Raw genomic sequence first — 18,960 nt, 5'->3', positions numbered from 1 at the left:
CGGGCCGGATCCCGCCGCCCGAGGCAGCCGCCCCACCTGCGCGCCAGGTTCGCCCGGCTTCCTTCGCCAGGAGGCAGCTTCCGAGGAGGCGCCGCCGCCGCCGCTGCGCCAGGCGAGCCTTTTGCAAGGAGGCGCCTCCTGCCCGCCGCGCAGCCCAGGAGAGGGCGCGGATTGGCTGCCGCTCGGCCCGGGGGCGTGGCCCGCTTCGCCTTGTGAATGGCCGGCTGCTGCTCTCGGGCCAGAAGGAGCGCCTCGAGGAGGGAGGAGGGAAGAGGCGGAGCGGCGGCAGCAGCAGCAGCAGCAGCAGTTCTCCGTCAGGCCAGCAGGGGGCGCCCTGGTGCGAGTGCGCCTTGGCATTCCCGAGCCCGGGAATAATCCGGCGGAGTCTCGCAGGCCGAGCCGGAGTCGCTGCTGCTGCTGGTCTGGCGGGCGAAGCGAGCGAGGAAGGGAGCGGGGCCGCCGAGAGCAGCTGCTGCCAGCCCGGGCCCAGGAGGCTTCCTGCCGCCTGGCACCATGAACACCATCAAGAACGTGCCGGCGCGGGTGCTGAGCCGCCGAGGGGGGCACAGCCTGGAGGCGGAGAGGGAGCAGTTCGACAAGAACCAGGCAAGGGATTTCCTGGGGCTGGGGGGGGGGTTTGGGGGGGCGTGTTTGCGCCCTGGGGGTGGAACTGCATGGCAGACCTGGAGGTGGCATCGAAAACGGGGTGCAGAGTGTGTGTTTGTGTGAAGGAGAGACGGCGCGTGCATGTTATTTTAGTGGGGGGGCGAGAAGAGAGACACCCCCCCGTTGCATGCATCTCTCTCTCTCTCTCTCTCCCCCCTCCCCCACTTGACCCTGTGCAGGATCCGTCCTGCTTCCTGCTCGGCTGCCCCCCTCCCGCCGCCACCCAGTGAAATGAATCCTTTAGCTTGACACACACGACTTCTTCCTTAGCGGGGCGGGGGGGGGGGCTTGTCAATAGGAAACACCCCTGCTTCTCAAATATTGAATGCACCCGGTGTGGGGGGGGGATGGAGAAGATCCGTGCACTGCGGGGGGTGTCTCTGTATAGGATTTGAGGTCGATTTGCTACGACTATGCACAGGATTTGAAACATGCACAGAAGCTGGGAAGGGAGGGGGCAGGAGAAAGGCGGGGGGGGGATCACCTTGATCAGAACTAGGTGAGAGAGAAGGAGGGGAGCAGGGAGGTAATCCTAAGAATAGCCGGAATCCCAGATTTCATTTAAAATTATTATTATTAAGGTTGCAGTCCTCGTGGTAGGGAGAGGAAAGAAAAAGAACTCTCCCACATCCTGGGAGGATGGCAAGAAAATTATTTTTTTCTTCTGAGGTGGCAAAAGGAAAATTGAGAGGCTATTCATTGATACATACGGTTATAATTAATCATAATAATGTTGTAGTCCTCTTGGTCACAAGGAGGAGAAAGGAGAGCAATTTTCGCATGTCTTTGATGTTGCAAAGGGAAAATGCTTCTGAGGAGGCAAAATAAAAATTGAGGGGCATTCATTGTTGTTCTGCATGACTGTGAGTTTTTGAAACTTAAAAATTAACAAATGCACACGTTAAAAAAATAGTGTGAGGAGGTATTGGTTGGAACAGCATGTGTTTTGGGTATACATAAGGCTGAATAAAGGGTGTTTTCTAAAGAATGTATTGGGGATTGAGTGATACTTGCAGACAGGAGTTTCGGAGAGGGAGCGAGAGACTGTCTATCATGACCCCCAAATGTAGGTTTGTGATTGTCATCCACCTCAGCCCACCTGCAGTCTCCATGCCCCTCAGCGGCCTGCTTTTTGAAACATAGAATAGTTCAGTCATCAAACCATGGAGTTGGAAGAAGCCACAAGGGTCATCTAGTCCAACCCGTTGTGATGCAGGAGTCTTCTGCCCAATGTGGGGCTTGAACCCACAACCCGGAGATTAAGTCTCTCTTGTGGCAGAAAAGCACTGGTGTGTGTCTTCCTCTGCTGAGGATTGGGGTATCCCCTTGCGCAGCAATGTGTTAATCAGTTCTGTGTTTGTATCGTCCAGGACATTCAACACTGATGGTTTGAGGTGGGAGGCTAGATTTATCATTTCCAAGAATGACACTTTTCTTTTTTAAAGGGGGATGGTGAGTGGAACAAACACAAACTTGAGTTGTGACTTTGACTTTCCCTCCATTTGTAGTACTTTGCCTCTGGCCTGGCCTGTTTTTTGGTGTGTCTGGGGATATTGCTAATAGATTCAGCCTGTACATTTCTCTTTGACATTCCTGGGCTATCGTGTTTGAGGCCGGGGTGTAGCTTCTCAACTTTAGAGGAGGTTCTGGGGTTCCTACAAGCCACACCCTGTGAACCGGAATTCCTTTCCCCTGATTCTGACTGGGTATGTGACTAGTGTTTGTTTCAGTGGTGGTGAGGGGGGAAACAAGGCACTCTGCAGATGCTCAGAAATGCTGGTGTTTCTTCCAACAGAGCCTGACAATGAAAATAATGTCTGGGGCCTGAGTCCCTGTCTGTGTGAGATTCCCATGGCTTCCTTCGTTGCCCGTATTGCCCTGTATGGCCTTTTTGATGTTCTATGCATGTGTAGATCAGGAATGTGCACAATCTCTCTTCTACCCTGTAATTGAATTTTGCATGTATCTGTGGACGTGTGTATGTTCTTACATATATACCACTGGGATAAACAATATGGATTTATATATGGTTTGGGTAACGAGAATTTGTCTATTGTTTCAGGGTTTGTAGGGCTGATTCTGTGTAGGTTATCCTGTGTACACATTTTGTGTGTGGCTTTTCCTAGAGACAAACATCTGGTCCTGTTTCTATCATAGGCAGAAGTTGCTTAGTTTTTCTGAAAACAAACAAATCAATGTTTTGTTAGTTACCTGTGCAGTCTTGAAGAGGAACGTATATATTGAGGCAGAAGTTTGTGCAACCTGTGCAGGAACCTGATAAAATGACCCGTATTCCACAAAAGCTTCCAACATGCCATATCTTTTCCATATTACCATGCCACAATGAACCTGCTTCCCCAATTTGGAGCCTTTTCTGCTGGCCTAGATCTTTCGCCATGCCCCAGCTTTAAGGAAACAGGTGTGAAATAAGGTACAGTGAAGTGGAGTGCCTCTGAACATGTGCAGAGTCCCTTGCCTTCACCAAAGACAGCCTTTCCACAAACACATAGAATGAAGGAGGGCCCCTCTGAGGCAGATGGCACACAGCTCAAAGCAGCAGGCTCAAGGCACCAGGCAAGATGGCGACCCTTTTCTCTCTCCCCGTTTTGCACTCTCAGAAATGGACCATTGCTTCAACCCTGCCAGCAGACATGCATCTGGCACTGGCAGCAGTTTTGAGGGTGCAGAAAGCAAAGGCTGAGGGGCTGTTGAGCTCTGCCTCACCTTTTCTCACAGCAGAATCTAAACACTTTTATTTCCTCCTTAGAAACTGTTGAAAGCAATTCCCATCATTCCTTGCTATATTGGCCCTGCTGGGCCTGGCAGGGGCTGATGGGGGCTGGAATCCAACAAAGTCTGGAGGGTTATAGGGTCTCCAGAGCCATTCTGAAGCTTTCTGTGATGCTCCAATGTCTCTTCTTAAACTTACAGCCACTGACTTTCGAGGAAGGTCATTTATGTCCATTTCCAGGCAGGGAAAACCAGTGCTTTTTGGGTGTGAAATACGCTGTGTTTATTGCCTCAAGGTATCTTGGAAAATCCTCCCTTAGAAGGAGAGGGAGGGTGCTTTGACAGCCCAGCAATTTTTCACTGCAGCGCACCTGTACACCATAGGTACTCAGTGAACAGCCTGTGTTGACTCTGTGCCTGTCTGTGTGTCAGGGATTCACTGTGTGTTTCTGAGCCTCGAGGAGAAATAGTGAGAGTGTTTGTGGACAAATGTCAGGAAGTGTGTGTGTCGGGGGGGGTGGGTGTCTTCCTTGAAACTCCCATCTTTAGTTGTCAAAAATGAACACTCTGGAAACACTTTTTCCTTCCTGGGTGTTTCTTTTCCATTTGTTGTGCAGTTTCTCTTTCCCTTTTTCACAAATGTTATGGTCCCAGAAACCTCTTTTGCTTCCTAGTTCGTCTGGTCTTGATTCCAGTTTGGCATTCTCCAAGACTGGAGAGGTGAAGAATTCGTCGAAGGTTCTGTCATTGGGGCCCAGTTAAGCGGTGTACTTATTGAACCATATAGCCTTGCTTTGAACAGTTGGGTGGCACAGGTGTTTTGCATTTTAAAAAAAAATACACTTTTTTTTTTAATTAGCTGCTTTCTTTGTAACAAATTGGCTGCCCTCTTTTTAGGAGATGAGAACAATTTCTATTTCATGCATAAACCTCAGTTATTTATTGCTTTTACAGTCTACCTTTTCCTCAGTGAGTTCAAGGGAACCTAATTAGTTCTTTCTATGCCCTTAGGATCTTTGCAACAACCCTGTGAGGTAGGATAGGTTGAGACAGACGGGCCTAGTTTCCACAGAACACTAAGCCATGTTTAATGCTAACCATAGTTAATAAACATTTGTTAAACCTGGGACTCCTGGCAGTCAGTCACTTAAACCTCATTTCATTAACCCTTCCCCCATTAAAGCAGACACAAGCCAGGAAGATCCACTCTTCAGCTGTGGCTTGGCTGCTTTTGGGTGTTGACAGTTATTTATATAGGAGGTTCAGGTTCGTACCTCTAAACTCTGGTTAACTGAGGTTTGCAAACCAGCTGGGTTAGGTTCTCACTTAATGCTAAGCCACGGTTTGCAAAAACATAGTTTGGTGCTCTGTACAAACCTTTTTTTATATGTATATACCTTTTTACAAAACAGGCCAGTCATTGGCTTAAGGTTCCCAAGTTAGCTTCATGGCTGAGTGATTAATTGAACCCTGTTCCCACATGGACTCTCTACATTGGGACTCAAGGGTGTGGATTGTGAGATATGGCTGATCTCAAGCCGCTGTTGATTGGCCTGTCTGTGCAAATGATATGCAAATGATGCAAGTTATTAAAATAGGCAAATTGTCCACAGCCCTATAGCTTACAGAGTGGTAGTTCTGGGTGTCACGGAGGTTGTCTGTTGAAGCTGCATTATGGTTCTGGGTGGTGATGAAGTCCTGGTAATGATTTGCTGACTTGCTCTGATGTCAGAGAAGGACAAAAGAAGGAAGGCCATCAGACACCAGGATCCTAGGAAACAAAGAGCGGAAGATGAACGTATACACAGGAACAAAGGTAAGAGGAGAAGATCAGAGCGAAGAAAATGAGGGGGTGATTTTGCTGACCTATGCTTACAGCTTTGGGCCTCTGGTGATAACAGTAGATATTTAAAGTTTAAAATGTGCTGCTTTTGTCTGCCACCTTTGAGCCCCATTTAGTCACTGAGTAAATTGCCATCATGTCATGAAATCTTTACAAACAAACATTTAAGGAGGATGATTTTGACAGGAAGATTAAAATCAGTGCAGCTGCTGCAAAGGAAGCAGAGCATTCATTTGGCAGGGTGGAAACCTTGCATGGGGCCTAGAGATGGAAGGGACAGGATGCTCAAAGAGAAAACGAAGGAATATGGCGTGCCTGTAAGGCCAGGAAAAAGATGGACTTAAAAAAATATAGTATTGGTCGGCAACTGAAGTACCTGTTCTAGATGTGGCCCACCACCTCACCCCTTTGTTGATACTTGAGAGGCGAAAGAGGGTTGCCAATATAGTGGCATCTGTGGCAACAGCCACCTGAGAGGGTGCCCCTATGGAAATTGGAAGTTGAGGCCTTGGTCTTTCAGCCCAACTCCATTGTCGAAGTGGTTCTCTGAGAATGAGCACGCATGGCCGTCAAGGCAGCTATCAAGACAGACAACTGGTCCGTCTTGCTAGCCCAGTACTGATGACCCCCCACGTCCAGGAGTTCTGCAAGATCTCAACCACAAATGCACCTTTCTCAGCCCTCTCGCGAGCAAATCGGCTTGAGCTGGAGTGACCTAGAACTTTCCACGTTCAAAATGTGTTTTCTGCTACTGAGTCCCTGTAGTTGCTGACCAGGGAGCAGCAGAGAGATGAAGAAGCTGAATGCTTATAGGCTGTAAGGAAGCTGGGGGAATTGGGGTGTGAGGGCATATGCAGGGTGCTTTGGGGCAATAACGGCCTGCGGGGGAGTGCCACGAGGGTCAAATATTCTGTGCTTAATTGCTTCTTAAAATGAATCCATCCCTGCTGAGCAAATCTGGATTTATTCATCTGTTACAATTAGCATTTTAAAATACCCTTGTGAGTGTGGAAGATTTGGGTCGTCTGGGAAGATCTTTTGCCTGTGGGGTTTATTAACTGAAGTCCAAGGTATTTGCTAGATTTGAGTAATGGAAGCAGTGGGCAGAGGGGGATATGTGTTGCCGATTGGTAACTGTTTCCTTAAATACCTATTCACTTGGAAGTAGGGAAGGGGGATTTGATTCACTTCTCATTTATATGCTGTTTTCAGAACAATACAGGAGCTGAAATGCAGGCACCTTTCAAAATCTGCTCTTCTCTGAATTTTTCAGTGCTGTTCTGCACCCAAGGAATGTGTACCAAAATGCATATACAGTGGTATCTCAGGTTACAGATGCTTTAGGTTACAGACTCCGCTAACCCAGAAATAATACCTCTGGTTAAGAACTTTGCTTCAGGATGAGAACAGAAGTTGCATGGTGGCGGCACAATGGCAGCGGGAGGCCCCATTAGCTAAAGTGGTACCTTGGGTTAAGAACAGTTTCAGGTTAAGTATGGACCTCCAGAACGAATTAAGTTCTTAACCCGTGGTACCACTGTACTAGGACACAGTTTGCACCAACAAACATATATCACTGAAAATAACATACAAGCATGCATCATATTAGGAGAAAATGCATACCAAAACTTGCATGTTATGAAAATTCATCAGCAAATTTCTCCTGAGGATTTAAAAATATGTATGTTTGCAAACTGATGTGAAAATGTGGAGAACTGAACCTCAAGACAGGAAACATAAGAAACTTAGAGAAATCTAAATGAAGAGATTTGCCCCACCCTGCGTGGATGTATACGGTCCTTGTCTCCCTGCGAATAACTACCCTGCCTTGCCTGCCTGTCCCCCTCCGGTTTTGAACTGAGGAGAAGATTTAGGAGTCGTAATACAGTGGACAATCTCTTTCATCCCAACCCAGTTTATCTGCTACTACAAACATGCCTCCAGTGTTTGCGGAGAAGGGATTAGAAAGTTTTATGGCAGTGTGCTAAGAAGGGAGAAAAGAAGTGGAATTTCTCCCAGCAGAGAAAGCCCTCTGAAGGTTACAGAAACAGCAGCCCTGACAGCAAAGAATGCTGAGATGGCGGTTTGTTTGCTTGCCACACGTCCAAAGCACAATTCGGGCAAATCCCTGCCCTCCCACTGACCTGACTGCTATTGCAGTTCATAACCCTGGCTGGAGATGAGGAAATCTCAGCTGTTTTTGTCCCAGCAACATATTAAAAGATGTTGTATGGATTTTATGGACGTAAGAGTAATCGGCAGTTTATAAGCTTCAGGCGCAATCTGGCTGGAAGCTTTCCTGGAAAAGGTCTATTAAAATGAATGGTGGCTTCCTGATGGACTTTTATCCATAAGCCACATTGAGTCACTATCAAAGAAAAAAACTTGAGTATAAATAAATGTACAACAACAACAGCACCCCGTGCACCAGCCAACACACAGGTATTTCAATCCTGCTTGATTTGGGTATGCAAGCAAGTTTCCTGCGTACTCAAACTGAGCAGAAAGCAGGATTGAACTCTCTGCTCATCGTCATCTTATGGGCAGAGAGGTCAGTCCTTCTCACTCTCCTTGGGCCACCTTGGACAGGTGGACAGGATAGTCATTTGATACCTTTATGACATCAGAAGAGTGATAGATTTGACCCCCTCTCTAGAGCATTAGAAGAGAATCTTTCCCAGCCATATTTAGAGATGCCAGAGGTTGCACCTGGGTCTTTTGTATGCAAAGCATGCACTCTGCTGCTGAGCTTGGTCTCCCCGGCAAAATGTACAATTTTAAAATGCAGTGGAGCTTTTGAGGTGAAGCAGGATATAAATTAAGCAAATTATGTAAAACAGAACATGCAAGGGATAGCACTGGGAATCCCAGGAGCAGATTTGTCCCTATGAGTGCTGCAGCAGCTCCTGCCTGCTCCCCCTCATTCCAGGGGCAAAAGAAGTGTGGAGAAAACTAATGACTGAACTAGTAGGCTGCTTTGGCTAGTAGGGTTGACATGTAAGATCCCTTACCTGTGAGCTCATCCTCCATGGCTAGCAAAATACTGTATCTACCATGGAACAGGGACAGGTTGCCGGTCTCTTACTTTCTGAACGAGGAGAACCTGGTGGCAACATCAGAGGTGGAGCACAAGTTACAGGCAAATTTGAGGGGACGAGGTTCTAACCACCACCAGTGTATCTTGTGAACAAAAGGGGTTCATTGGGTCCCTGACAAATACTCATTTCCAAGTCCATGACTGAATCATTCCATTTTCACCCTTGTAAAAGTTTAGATTTTTAAAATGTTGTAAATAGAAACCATTTTTTCTGCTCCAAAAGAAAAAGGAAATCTTTCCAAAATAGGTAAGTTGGCATATGGCACAAAGTCCTAGTTTAAATTCTTAAGAACACCCCCACAAGTCTTCGCTGTGGTCAGCCGCACAGAAACATGTTTAATCCATTGTTTTGGTATGCGGCCCGTTTTATTCTCATTCCATTTACAGTGGTGCCCCGCAAGACGAAAAACTCGCTAGACGAAAGAGTTTTCCGTTTTTTGAGGAGCTTCGCAAGACGAATTTCCCTATGGGCTTGCTTCGCAAGACGAAACGTCTTGCGAGTTCTTGCGAGTTTGTTTCCTTTTTCTTAAAGCCGCTAAGCCGTTAATAGCCGCTAAGCCGCTAATAGCCGTGCTTCGCAAGACGAAAAAACCGCAAGACGGATTAATTTCGTCTTGCGAGGCACCACTGTATATCCTACCTTTTTTCCAAGCTCAAGGTGGTGTACATTTCATCCTCCTCTCCCAACAACCCCGTGGGGTGTTAGGCTGAGAGGTAGTGTCTGGCACAATATTACCTAGTTTGTGTCACGTCTTGAGCAGGGATTTGAACCCTGGTCTGCCCGGTCCTAATCTGACATTCTGTGATACGCTGCCACTTCAGCATACAGCACACAAGTGAGTAGAGAGGGACAGCTCTCACTTCCTATTCCCATTTGAAAGCTGCCATTTTGATGACAGGAGTGTATTCTAGACAGGTGGAGGAACTCTCTCCTTGTATTTTTATGCCAAATTCAGAGGTGAACTGCAGCAAGCACAGGAAATGGTGGCCAAGCACAGACTGAAGCTGCATTTCCTCTTGTTGGCCACCGAAAACCTTTCAATAATTACTGTAACTGCTTTGGGTGCACCCATTTTGGGGGAACCTGTTGGGTCTGTAATAATTCTACTAATAATAATAATCTGTAATAATACTAATACTACGCTGCCCACCTGGCTGGGTTTTCCCAGCCACTCTGGGTGGCTTCCATCACATATAAAAACATTAAAAAAATCAAACGTTAAAAATTTCCTGATAAAGGGTTGCCTTCAGATGACTTCTAAAAGTTGTATAGTTATTTATCTCCTCAACATCTGGTGCGAGGGCATTCCACAGGGAGGGTACCACTACTGAGAAGGTCCTCTGGCTGGTTCCATAGCTTTCAACTCAAACCAAAACTGGCCCAAGCAATTATTTTTGTCACACCAGCAGCATTATTTGGAAAGCCTAAGCTAAAAACAAACCTGTTTGCTCCCTTATTCATCTGTGTTGTTGGTTCTTCCCACTGTGACCACGAGGACTATAGCCTTTCATTGATGCATACTGAAATCTGTGATTCTCGTGGTTTTTACGTTAGCTGGTTTAGTGTTGGAATGGCAAAGCTGCAGAAAAGTTATGATAATAATTTTAAAAACTATGAATTCAGCCTAGATTGGGTGGCTGCTGTGTGCCAGAGTTACCCTGGAGACTCTGCCTGTCACAGCAGATGGTATTGGGCCCCAATGGACTAATGGTCTGACTCAGTTTGAGGCAGTTTCCGGTGCTTGTAACTAGTACAACCTGCTGAAGACTAGAACTCGCAGCTGCTGAAGAATGTAACTCAGCACGTGAGTTAACCTCTGTACTCTTTGCAAGCTTCTTAGTCCACAAACGTTGTGCAATGTTTCGTTATTTGGAAATGGTATCTATGAGCTAAGCATTGCTCATTGGTTCTCCTTCACCCCTGTGCCTGTCGCTTAGTTTGCGCACACAACTAGGTTTTCCATAATTGCAGGTCTAGTCAGTCTTAATTGTACCTGTTTTAACGGCAGGAAGGCTGGGTGTTGTGGGGGGCAGGGAGACACAAATTGACTTTTTAAACCAGAAGTGGGGATCCAGATGTCCCTGACCATTAGCCATGCTGGCTAAAGGGGCTGGTGGGAGCTGCTGTTGCTAATTTATTTACCACATTTTCTCCAAGTTTATACTCGGAGCAGTTTACAATGAAATAACAGACCAAAACAATGCCACAATAACCACAATACACACAATTAAAATTATAATACAATTTACAACAGCAAATGAACAGTTCAGTAATGACCAATTATTGTTGATTCAGTTAAAATGCATCCAGAAAATGAAACCTTAAAGACATCAACAGGCCAGTTAATACACCCCCCAGTAGCCATAAAGCTGATGAAAGTGGGGACTACAACAGTCAGATTTCTCTTCAACAGATATATTCATGAAAGGGATCACCAGGGATGGCCTTGCCAATTCTTGTGGGTAGCCTTGCAAGACTGCTGAGCCAAGTTATAGTTCAACAAGAGCTGGAGTGCCTCACGTTCCCCCTCCTGCGTTTGGGACTGCAGCTCAGCTGCTGAGGACAGGCGTTGCACACAAAAGGTCCCCTGTTCCGTCCCTGCTGCCTCCAGCTAAAAGGACCTCCAGTTCTGAGAAAGTTTCCCTCTTGGGGAAACTTGCATGAGAGTTGGACAGCAGGCAACTAGATGGACAAGCGTCCAGAACTAGCATTAGGCAACTTCCTTCGCTTGTAGATGCTCAGGCTGACTGAAAGCTGTGATGAGGCCTGGTCTGGCTTTGGGCACATCCACACCATACATTTAAAGCACACCCCAGACACATTTAAAGGATATGACTTCTGCCAAAGAATCATGGGAACTATAGTTTCCCACCTCACAGATACAGTTCCCAGCACCCTTAGCAACTGACAGATCCCAGGATTATAGAATCATAGAATTGTAGAGTTGGAAGAGACCCTGAGGATCATCTAGTCCAACCCCCTGTAAGGGGATCGAACCTGCAACCTTGGCATTATTGGCACTGTGCTCTAACCAACTGAGCTGCCCAGGCTTTAAAGGTATGGTGTGGATCTGCTTGGAAAAGTTTGAATGGCACTGCGGGAAATTTTTAAAAACAGCAAGCCAAAACAGACTTATTTACACCCTCATTCTTCCTGTTGAACTTTGAGTTGGTGATCAGAAGGGAAATGAGGTCACGTTGAAGGAAGTATCCTTTTCTTTTATTTGCAATCAGGAAGGCTAAATGCGTTTGCCACCTGCGAACCAGAAATACCAGTTTAGTTTTGAAAACAAAGCAATTACATCCTTGCTTCGTGACTGCATCACCACTGTGGTTCCGAGCTGTTTCTGAGTCACTTCCTTTCCCTGGCTTGGCTTGGGAGAGCAGGGTGGGCGGACACATTGGCATCTCGGAAGCTGGAGAGTGGGGCTGGCACAAGATGCTTGGACCTGGGTAACACATTGCTAAAGAATCGGCCAAGCATCTGGATTGTGTTCATGGAGGAATAAGTGTCTGTTAGCTTTGATACTGATGCAAAGCTTAAGAAGGGACAAATCGTTATCCAAATGAGGAGGTTAATGCCCAGATCCTATTTACCATATTTACTTGAATCTAATGCTCACTTTTTTTGGCTAAATTACGTTGCGAAAATTTAAGATGCACATTAGGTTTGATGTCATATTTACATTCACCAGCAAATACTTTTTTTGATTTCACATTTATATCCCACCTCTCCTCCAAGGAGCTATATACAGTGGACCCTCGGGTTGTGAACGTGATCCCTGCGGGAAGCATGTTTGCAACCTGCAGCGTTCGCAACCCGCAGCGCCGCATGTGGGTCGCGATTCGGCACTTCTACGCAAGCGCTGAAACCTGGAAGTAATCAGTTCCGGTACTTCCGGGTTCGGCGCAGTGTGCAAGCCGAAATTGCGCAACTTGAAGTGTCTGTAACCTGAGGTATGACTGTACATAGTTATTCCCCTCAGCATTGTATTATCACAACAACAGTGAAAGGTAAGTTAGGTGTACACACACACACACACACACACACACACACACACACACACAGAGTCACCCTGTGAGCTTCATGGCTTGTCTAAGTAGCAGTTTGAACCCTGGCCCCCCCAGGTCCTAATCTAACACTCCTCCACTGCACCATGTTGGCTCACTTCATTTGGATTTTATTTGAGTTTAGTTGGATATAAGTGCCCCTTCTGTGTGTTCTACTTGCCTTGTATGCAATGCTTTGCCTAGTATGCCTTCAGCTGGGGACTGTGAGCTTTGGGGTGTCCTGTGGTGCTGTAGTGAGCAATTCGTCTACACAGGGAAGCGTTTCCTGCTCTGTTTGTCTTTGGAGGCTGCATGCCAGGGAAGGCCAGTTGCCAAGGAGCCACAGCAGGAGAGGGCTTTTGTGCCCCGCTTGTGGGCTTCCAGGCAGCATCCGGTCGGAAAACAGGGATGGAGCTAGCTGAACTTACACTAGGAGAGCCTGCTGGATCAGGCCAGTGGCCAGTCCAGCATTGTGCTTATTGTCCCTGCCACATCCTGTTCTCACAGTGGCCAACCAGATGCCTGTAGGAACCCCGCAAGCAGGATTCAAGCATAAGAGCACTTGCCCCTCCTGTGATTTCGAGCAACTGGTTTTCAGAATCAGAAGGCAGACTCCAACTCGGAAGGCAGAGCATAGCCATCAATAGCCCTGAATTCGCCCAATCTTCTTTTGTAATATATGTTTTTATCGGTTTTTGAAAATACAGCTGTAAAAAGATGTACAGATCAATAAAAGGAGAATAGAAAACCATAGCTGTAACGGTGTCCATTATTCTTTAAAGCCATCTAGATTGGTGGCCACCACTACCTCTGCGTGAAGAAGCGCTTAATTGTGATCTGATCCACCAGGGCTCTTTGTATATCTTTCCCTATTCCTTCCACTCCTCCCTGTCTGAGAGACCTAGCATTCAGAGCCAGTTTGGAAATAGTTGTGGTACTTTAAGGCTGCTATAATCCTAAGTCTTCATATTTGAGGTTGCTCCTTTTCAGATGTTGTGCAGATGAACAACCCCTACCTCTTACTATCCAGAGGTGCATGCCTCCAATTTTCATCGCATCTCCCAATAGTATTTCAAAGGCTGGAAAGGCCTGGTTGTGTTAGATGGCAGGGACAATAAGCACAATGCTACTCTGCCTTGCATGCTGCCCTTGCTGAGCCTCTGATCTAGCTGTCATGGAAACCTGCTCATTAAAGATACTGAGCAACAAACAAAGCTTAACTTTAATAACGATCAGTGTATTTGCATACTCCGTGCACAATTTGTGTCGCAGTTGAACCACCTTAGTTACGCTCCTGGCACACTTATTCAACAATGTACAGTGGTACCTCGGGTTACATATGCTTCAGGTTACATATGCTTCAGGTTACATACGCTTCAGGTTACAGACTCCACTAACACAGAAATAGTGCTTCAGGTTAAGAACTTTGCTTCAGGATGAGAACAGAAATCATGCTCTGGTGGCACGGCGGCAGCAGGAGGCCCCATTAGCTAAAGTGGTGCTTCAGGTTACGAACAGTTTCAGGTTAAGTATAGACCTCTGGAACGAATCAAGTACTTAACCCGAGGTACCACTGTAATGGAATTTAACACAAAACTGAGGCCTTTTCAGTATCACACCATATTGTAAAAGGGGTCTGGCAACTTTGTTTTCCTCTTAGAGGCCACACTCCCAGGGTGTGTGTGTGTGTGTGTGTGTGTGTGTGTGTGTGTGTGAGTCATTCTCCTGCTGATGGACAGAGAGGCTAAAAATGTCCTGGATTTTCAGTTTTCTCTATGACTACCTCATATTAGTAGGTGTCTATGGGGTGACGTGCTCTTGATACTTTTATATTTACTTTGTGGGAGCCTATCCTGGCCTAGCTGTTGAAGCAGGACATGTTTGTTAACAGATCTTAAGTTTACTTTTTTTAAAAAAGCAAAGCACTGGTGTAAGTTTAATTTCAAAATTTACTACAGAATAGCTGCAGATCAAACTCCTCCAGGAATATTTGTTGTCTGGACAGATAGATGTGAAGAAGGGAAGGGTCAAAGAAAATAATGCGCAAGGCAGTTTGTGTGTGTGCTTGAACAATCACGTGAACGAAAGTAGAGATGCATGTGGGGCCCAATTTTAAAGTTGATGATGAGTGTATAAGGGGGGAAAAACAGCATATTCATTCAAGATCCTTGTTCTGGGACGATGACCTATCCTGGCAATGGCTGAGGGCCTGGTTTTTACTGAGTCACCAGCCACATGGTGGTGGGGTTTTAACAGATGCTGTAATCTGTCTGGAAAGATGCGCAGGGCCTCCTCCACTACCCCACTAGTGGGTGTGGTGGGCTGCTCTGTTTTTCTTTTCTTTGGTGCTAAATGAAGCTTCAAACTGTTCACTCCTATAGCTTAAGGGGTCAATATAAATGCTTGCCAGATGCTGCTTATTATGCAGAGAACATGATGGATCATGCATGTGTGTGTCTGCAGAGAGAGGTTGCCTTACTTCCCCTCAGCTGAGATGCACTGACTGCAAGACCTTCCACAGAAGCATCTACATTAGTATATCTAGTCTCTGTGCTGGGAGTGTTGTTGGTTTTTTTAATTACCCACTCAGCGAGGAAGTTTACTGGTGTGGCTCTGCACAGCCTATACCTAAGGTGTTGCCTTCTTAATGACCCAGTTCACACATTAATGGTTTGCTGTGAACACACCTAAAGTGGACTGCGTCTTTTCTGCACTTGTGCTGGGAGGAAACAAGCCATGATGATGCCTGCTAGGAAGGGCAAACCTGTCTATTTTGGCTTCTCTCACTTCCTCATTTTTCCAATATGAAGTTCAGTTCTCCACATTTCCACATCAGTTTGCCATAACAAAAGAAAGAAGTATTCACCAGCATTTTAGGGTGAATTTCTCCACATTTCCACATCAGTTTGCCATAACAAAAGAAAGAAGTATTCATCAGCATTTTAGGGTGAATTTCTCCTAAAATCACATTTTTGCAGAGCAAATTTCCCCAATATAATGCAGTTTTGTATGCTTTTTAAACAAGTATATGCATTTTTTCACACTTCACCTCAGTAATATGCAGTTCTGTACACATTGCTTGGCTGAGGAATGGCCTTGCTGTAGTTCGAAAATTTTGAAGGATGGTTGTGCTCCGGTTCTTGAATTTGTTTTGGAAAATGCAAATTGCATTGGATTGCACATTACATTGCAAACTGAATCAGATTTCTTCCCCATCCTTATCCCTGGTGTAGCGTTGTGTTCCAACCAGGGAGTGTCCTTTTGTTTATAAAAGTATTTTTGCACTGCCATACCATAGAGTGGTGTGCAACATTAAAACATAAAACACAATTAAAAACAATACAGACAATAAAGTGACTAGCTAATTTAAAAAATGAAAAATGAAATGGCTTCAAAGACCTGTTGGTGTAAAACAGCCTTCAAGAGCACCTGAAAGTCAAAAACAGGGTTTGCCTCCTGAATCTTTGCTGGAAGAATGTGCCACAAGATGTACAGTGGTGCCCCGCAAGACGAATGCCTCGCAAGACGGAAAACCCGCTAGACGAAAGGGTTTTCCGTTTTGGAGGTGCTTCGCAAAACGAATTTCCTATGGGCTTGCTTCGCAAGACGAAAATGTCTTGAGTTCCTGCGGGGTTTTTTTCCCTATTCTCCCCCTTTTTCTAAGCCGCTAAGCCGCTTAACAGCTGATCCGCTAAGCCGCTTATCAGCTGATCCGCTAAGCCGCTAATAGTGCTAATCCGCTAAGCCGCTAATGGGCTTACTTCGCAAGACGAAAAAACCGCAAGACAAAGAGACTCGCGGAATGGATTCTTTTCGTCTTGCGAGGCACCACTGTATATCACTACAAGAACCTTGAACCTGTTTGCTTGTTCTCAGACAAACTGCAGATGGTAAGTCAAGAACAACCCTTGACTATAGACACTGTTTTTGGGGGAGTAAAACAAACCACAGTCCCTGATTTCAAGAGAACGCAAGGCCAGGGATTGTGGTTGGTTTTGTCCCAACACAAGCAGGGAAGAATGAAGTGGGTGCAATTCATTTCTGCACAGTAAGCCTTATGGCTTATGGCCTTCTATGAACAGGCAGAGTCGAGTGCTCTGGAGGGCAGGCAATGCAGCTGTATTTCTGGAGCATAGATGCACAGGAGCAGAGAAAACTGTCTTTTGCCCACTGGTCCATCAAATCAGAAACTGGGACGGGTTCTCTAAATCAGGGACATCCCTGGAAAATAGGGACACTTGGAGGGTCTGTGCTGTGGCTCACCAACTGATGCAGTAGAGAGGCAAGGGAAATGCTGAGGATTGACCCGAGAACCCTCCCAAAATATAGGTCTATAGGTTTGCAAGTGGTGGAATGGCAAGCATGCTGATAGATCCATTAAGAGGGAGTGCTGTTCAGACCCGCCTTGTGTTGTCTGGCCATCTACTTCCCCTGGCTTGCATTACGTCACCTGCTGCTGTGTGGTTCAACAGCTGCCACTTAAGATATTCAACACTAGGCAACAAATCTGGTACATATTACTTCGAGGTGGAAAAAGATCACAGGTGCGGGCAGTTCTTATTTTTCCAAGGCTATCTATGCTTGCATTTGTGCACCCTATAACTGACTCTGTTTATTTGCAGCTTGGATCAAAATGCGGAGCACTGCCAATTTTGTAGGTTTGTGAAGGTATTGAGGGGTTCCTAACAGAATGACAAAGCTGAAATGCATGGGTTTCTTTGCTTCATATTTTATATAGATTTTTAGTGGGCTTTAAAAACAAACAAACAAATAAATAAATAAACAAGCATTTGCTTCCTCCAGTGCCAAGCATGATACTTATGTACAGTATTTATTTTTAACACTGATAATTGACTGTAACAAAGAGATTGATTGAATTATGCACTTATTATTTGAAAATTTACAGTTCTCTCTTTCATAAAATACTGTATTACAAGATGGCTTACAATACGTATATAAAATACAATAAAATACGGTAAATATAAAACATAAAAATATCAGTAGATACTGCTTGATTTAAAGAAAAATTCACATTGTGAAGGCCTGTCTAAACAGTGCAGTTTTCAGAAGACCTCTGAAAGAAGGCAGGGATAGTTCCTATTGAACCTCTACTGGCAGGGAGTTCCACAGGGCAGGGTTGTCACTGCATGTGTCCTACAAATGAGCTGTGTGGTTCCTCCCCCAAAATGAACCAGGTGACTCTTCCACGCACAGTATATATGCTGTTAAAAGGGTTCCAAATATTAGCTGAATCCAGAACTTCTGTGTCCAGATGTCGGCCATCTTGATGTTTCCAGAATCTTTATGAAGGCAGACTATGATAGTTACCTGTTATTACTACATTTACCGGTATATCCTACCTTTCTCTCAAGATATGTGCATGGTTCTCCCCACTCTCCATTTTTATCCTCATGACAGCCTTGTGAGGTAGGTTAGGCTTGAGAGACCATGACTAGCCCAAAGTCCTCCAGTGAGTTTTATGGCTGAATTGCAACAGGGGTAAACTGATCCTGAATTTCAGGGTTCTTGTTAGTTGCTGTAGATTGTATAGATGGTTAGAGTTTTATTGGTTGTGTTTGTTGCAGCTGGTTTTCATGCTTTATTGTGTAAGTTGCTTTGGGTCACATTTATGAGGAAAGTGACTAATGACTAATGGTCTGTGGTAGACTTGTCCTGGATTGAATTTCAGTGTTCTCTAATTTCGGTTTCTGTGGGCGGTGAATGCTAATTAAAATCATCTTGGGTCATCTCCTTCAGCCACCCTATTTCACTGGCTCTGGGAATGTGCTGGTATCAGTGAGTGACATATTTACATATATTGCTGAAAAGGAGTGAAGGTCAGGTGTTCTGTCTGGGTGAACTGGGAAGTCCATGAAAGAGAACTCAACTTGATACTGAAAATTCATTTAAAAATTAGCATTTCTACAGCACTCTCTAGCTCTTCAAAGTGCTTTGCAAACATTTACAGCTGCCCTATCCTATCAGCAGTGTTATCCCTGTTTTATTTTATTTATTTTAAAGATTTATATCCTACCTTTCCCAGAGTGTGACCATTCCCAGAGTGGCTCACCGAGTATTAAAATGAAAAAACCGAACATTATAAAAAGCTCCAAAAATAAATGGATCCAAATTTTATTTATTTCAGGTATTTCTTACATGCTCTTCACCACAAAGTCCAGGGTGGGTGATATTTTAAAACAAACAAACCCAGTTTATAATTAGTATAACAGAATATGAAAGAATATGAACGTACAATTTTGAAAGAGACGAGCAGAAGAAACTCAGCCACAGCAGAATTAATGTTTTATTTATTGGCTGATGGGCAGCGAGCTAACCCTACTGGGTTGCCTGCATGACCCAGTTCTGCATGGGGAACCTTCATCATGTACCTGATCCCTGAAGAAAGCAGATTTGCTAGCCCTGTGCCCAGTGCTGCGCATGGAAAGACCCAACTAAGGAACTTTGATAGGTGGGCAAGATAACCTACCTTGCAATCATCTGGCAGCTTAATGATGCCAGGTGATTGACAGGTGGGTCATCTCACCCACCTGTCAGAGTTTACCTGTGCGGGGTG

The 18,960-nt window shown here is 45.4% G+C and overlaps 1 protein-coding gene across 2 annotated transcripts in view; it reads left to right on the top strand.

The window, feature by feature from the left end:
* The first annotated feature begins 429 nt into the window (after positions 1–429).
* The window catches only part of HIP1R (huntingtin interacting protein 1 related), a 65,612-nt gene continuing 47,081 nt past the window's right edge, over positions 430–18,960 (top strand). Inside the window, exon 1 of one of the 2 annotated variants that reach the window (XM_079957352.1) lies at positions 430–606. In XM_079957352.1, the coding sequence (XP_079813478.1) occupies positions 514–606 (93 nt within the window). In that variant the 5' untranslated portion in view covers positions 430–513. Of the gene's footprint in view, positions 607–5,019; positions 5,213–18,960 lie in introns of those variants that run through there. The other variant, XM_079957354.1, reaches the window with a different exon arrangement.

The sequence above is a fragment of the Podarcis cretensis genome (assembly GCF_951804945.1).
Source record: "Podarcis cretensis genome assembly, chromosome: 16".
NCBI classification, from domain to species: Eukaryota; Metazoa; Chordata; class Lepidosauria; order Squamata; family Lacertidae; genus Podarcis; species Podarcis cretensis.
This window is presented reverse-complemented; position numbering and strand designations above follow the sequence as displayed.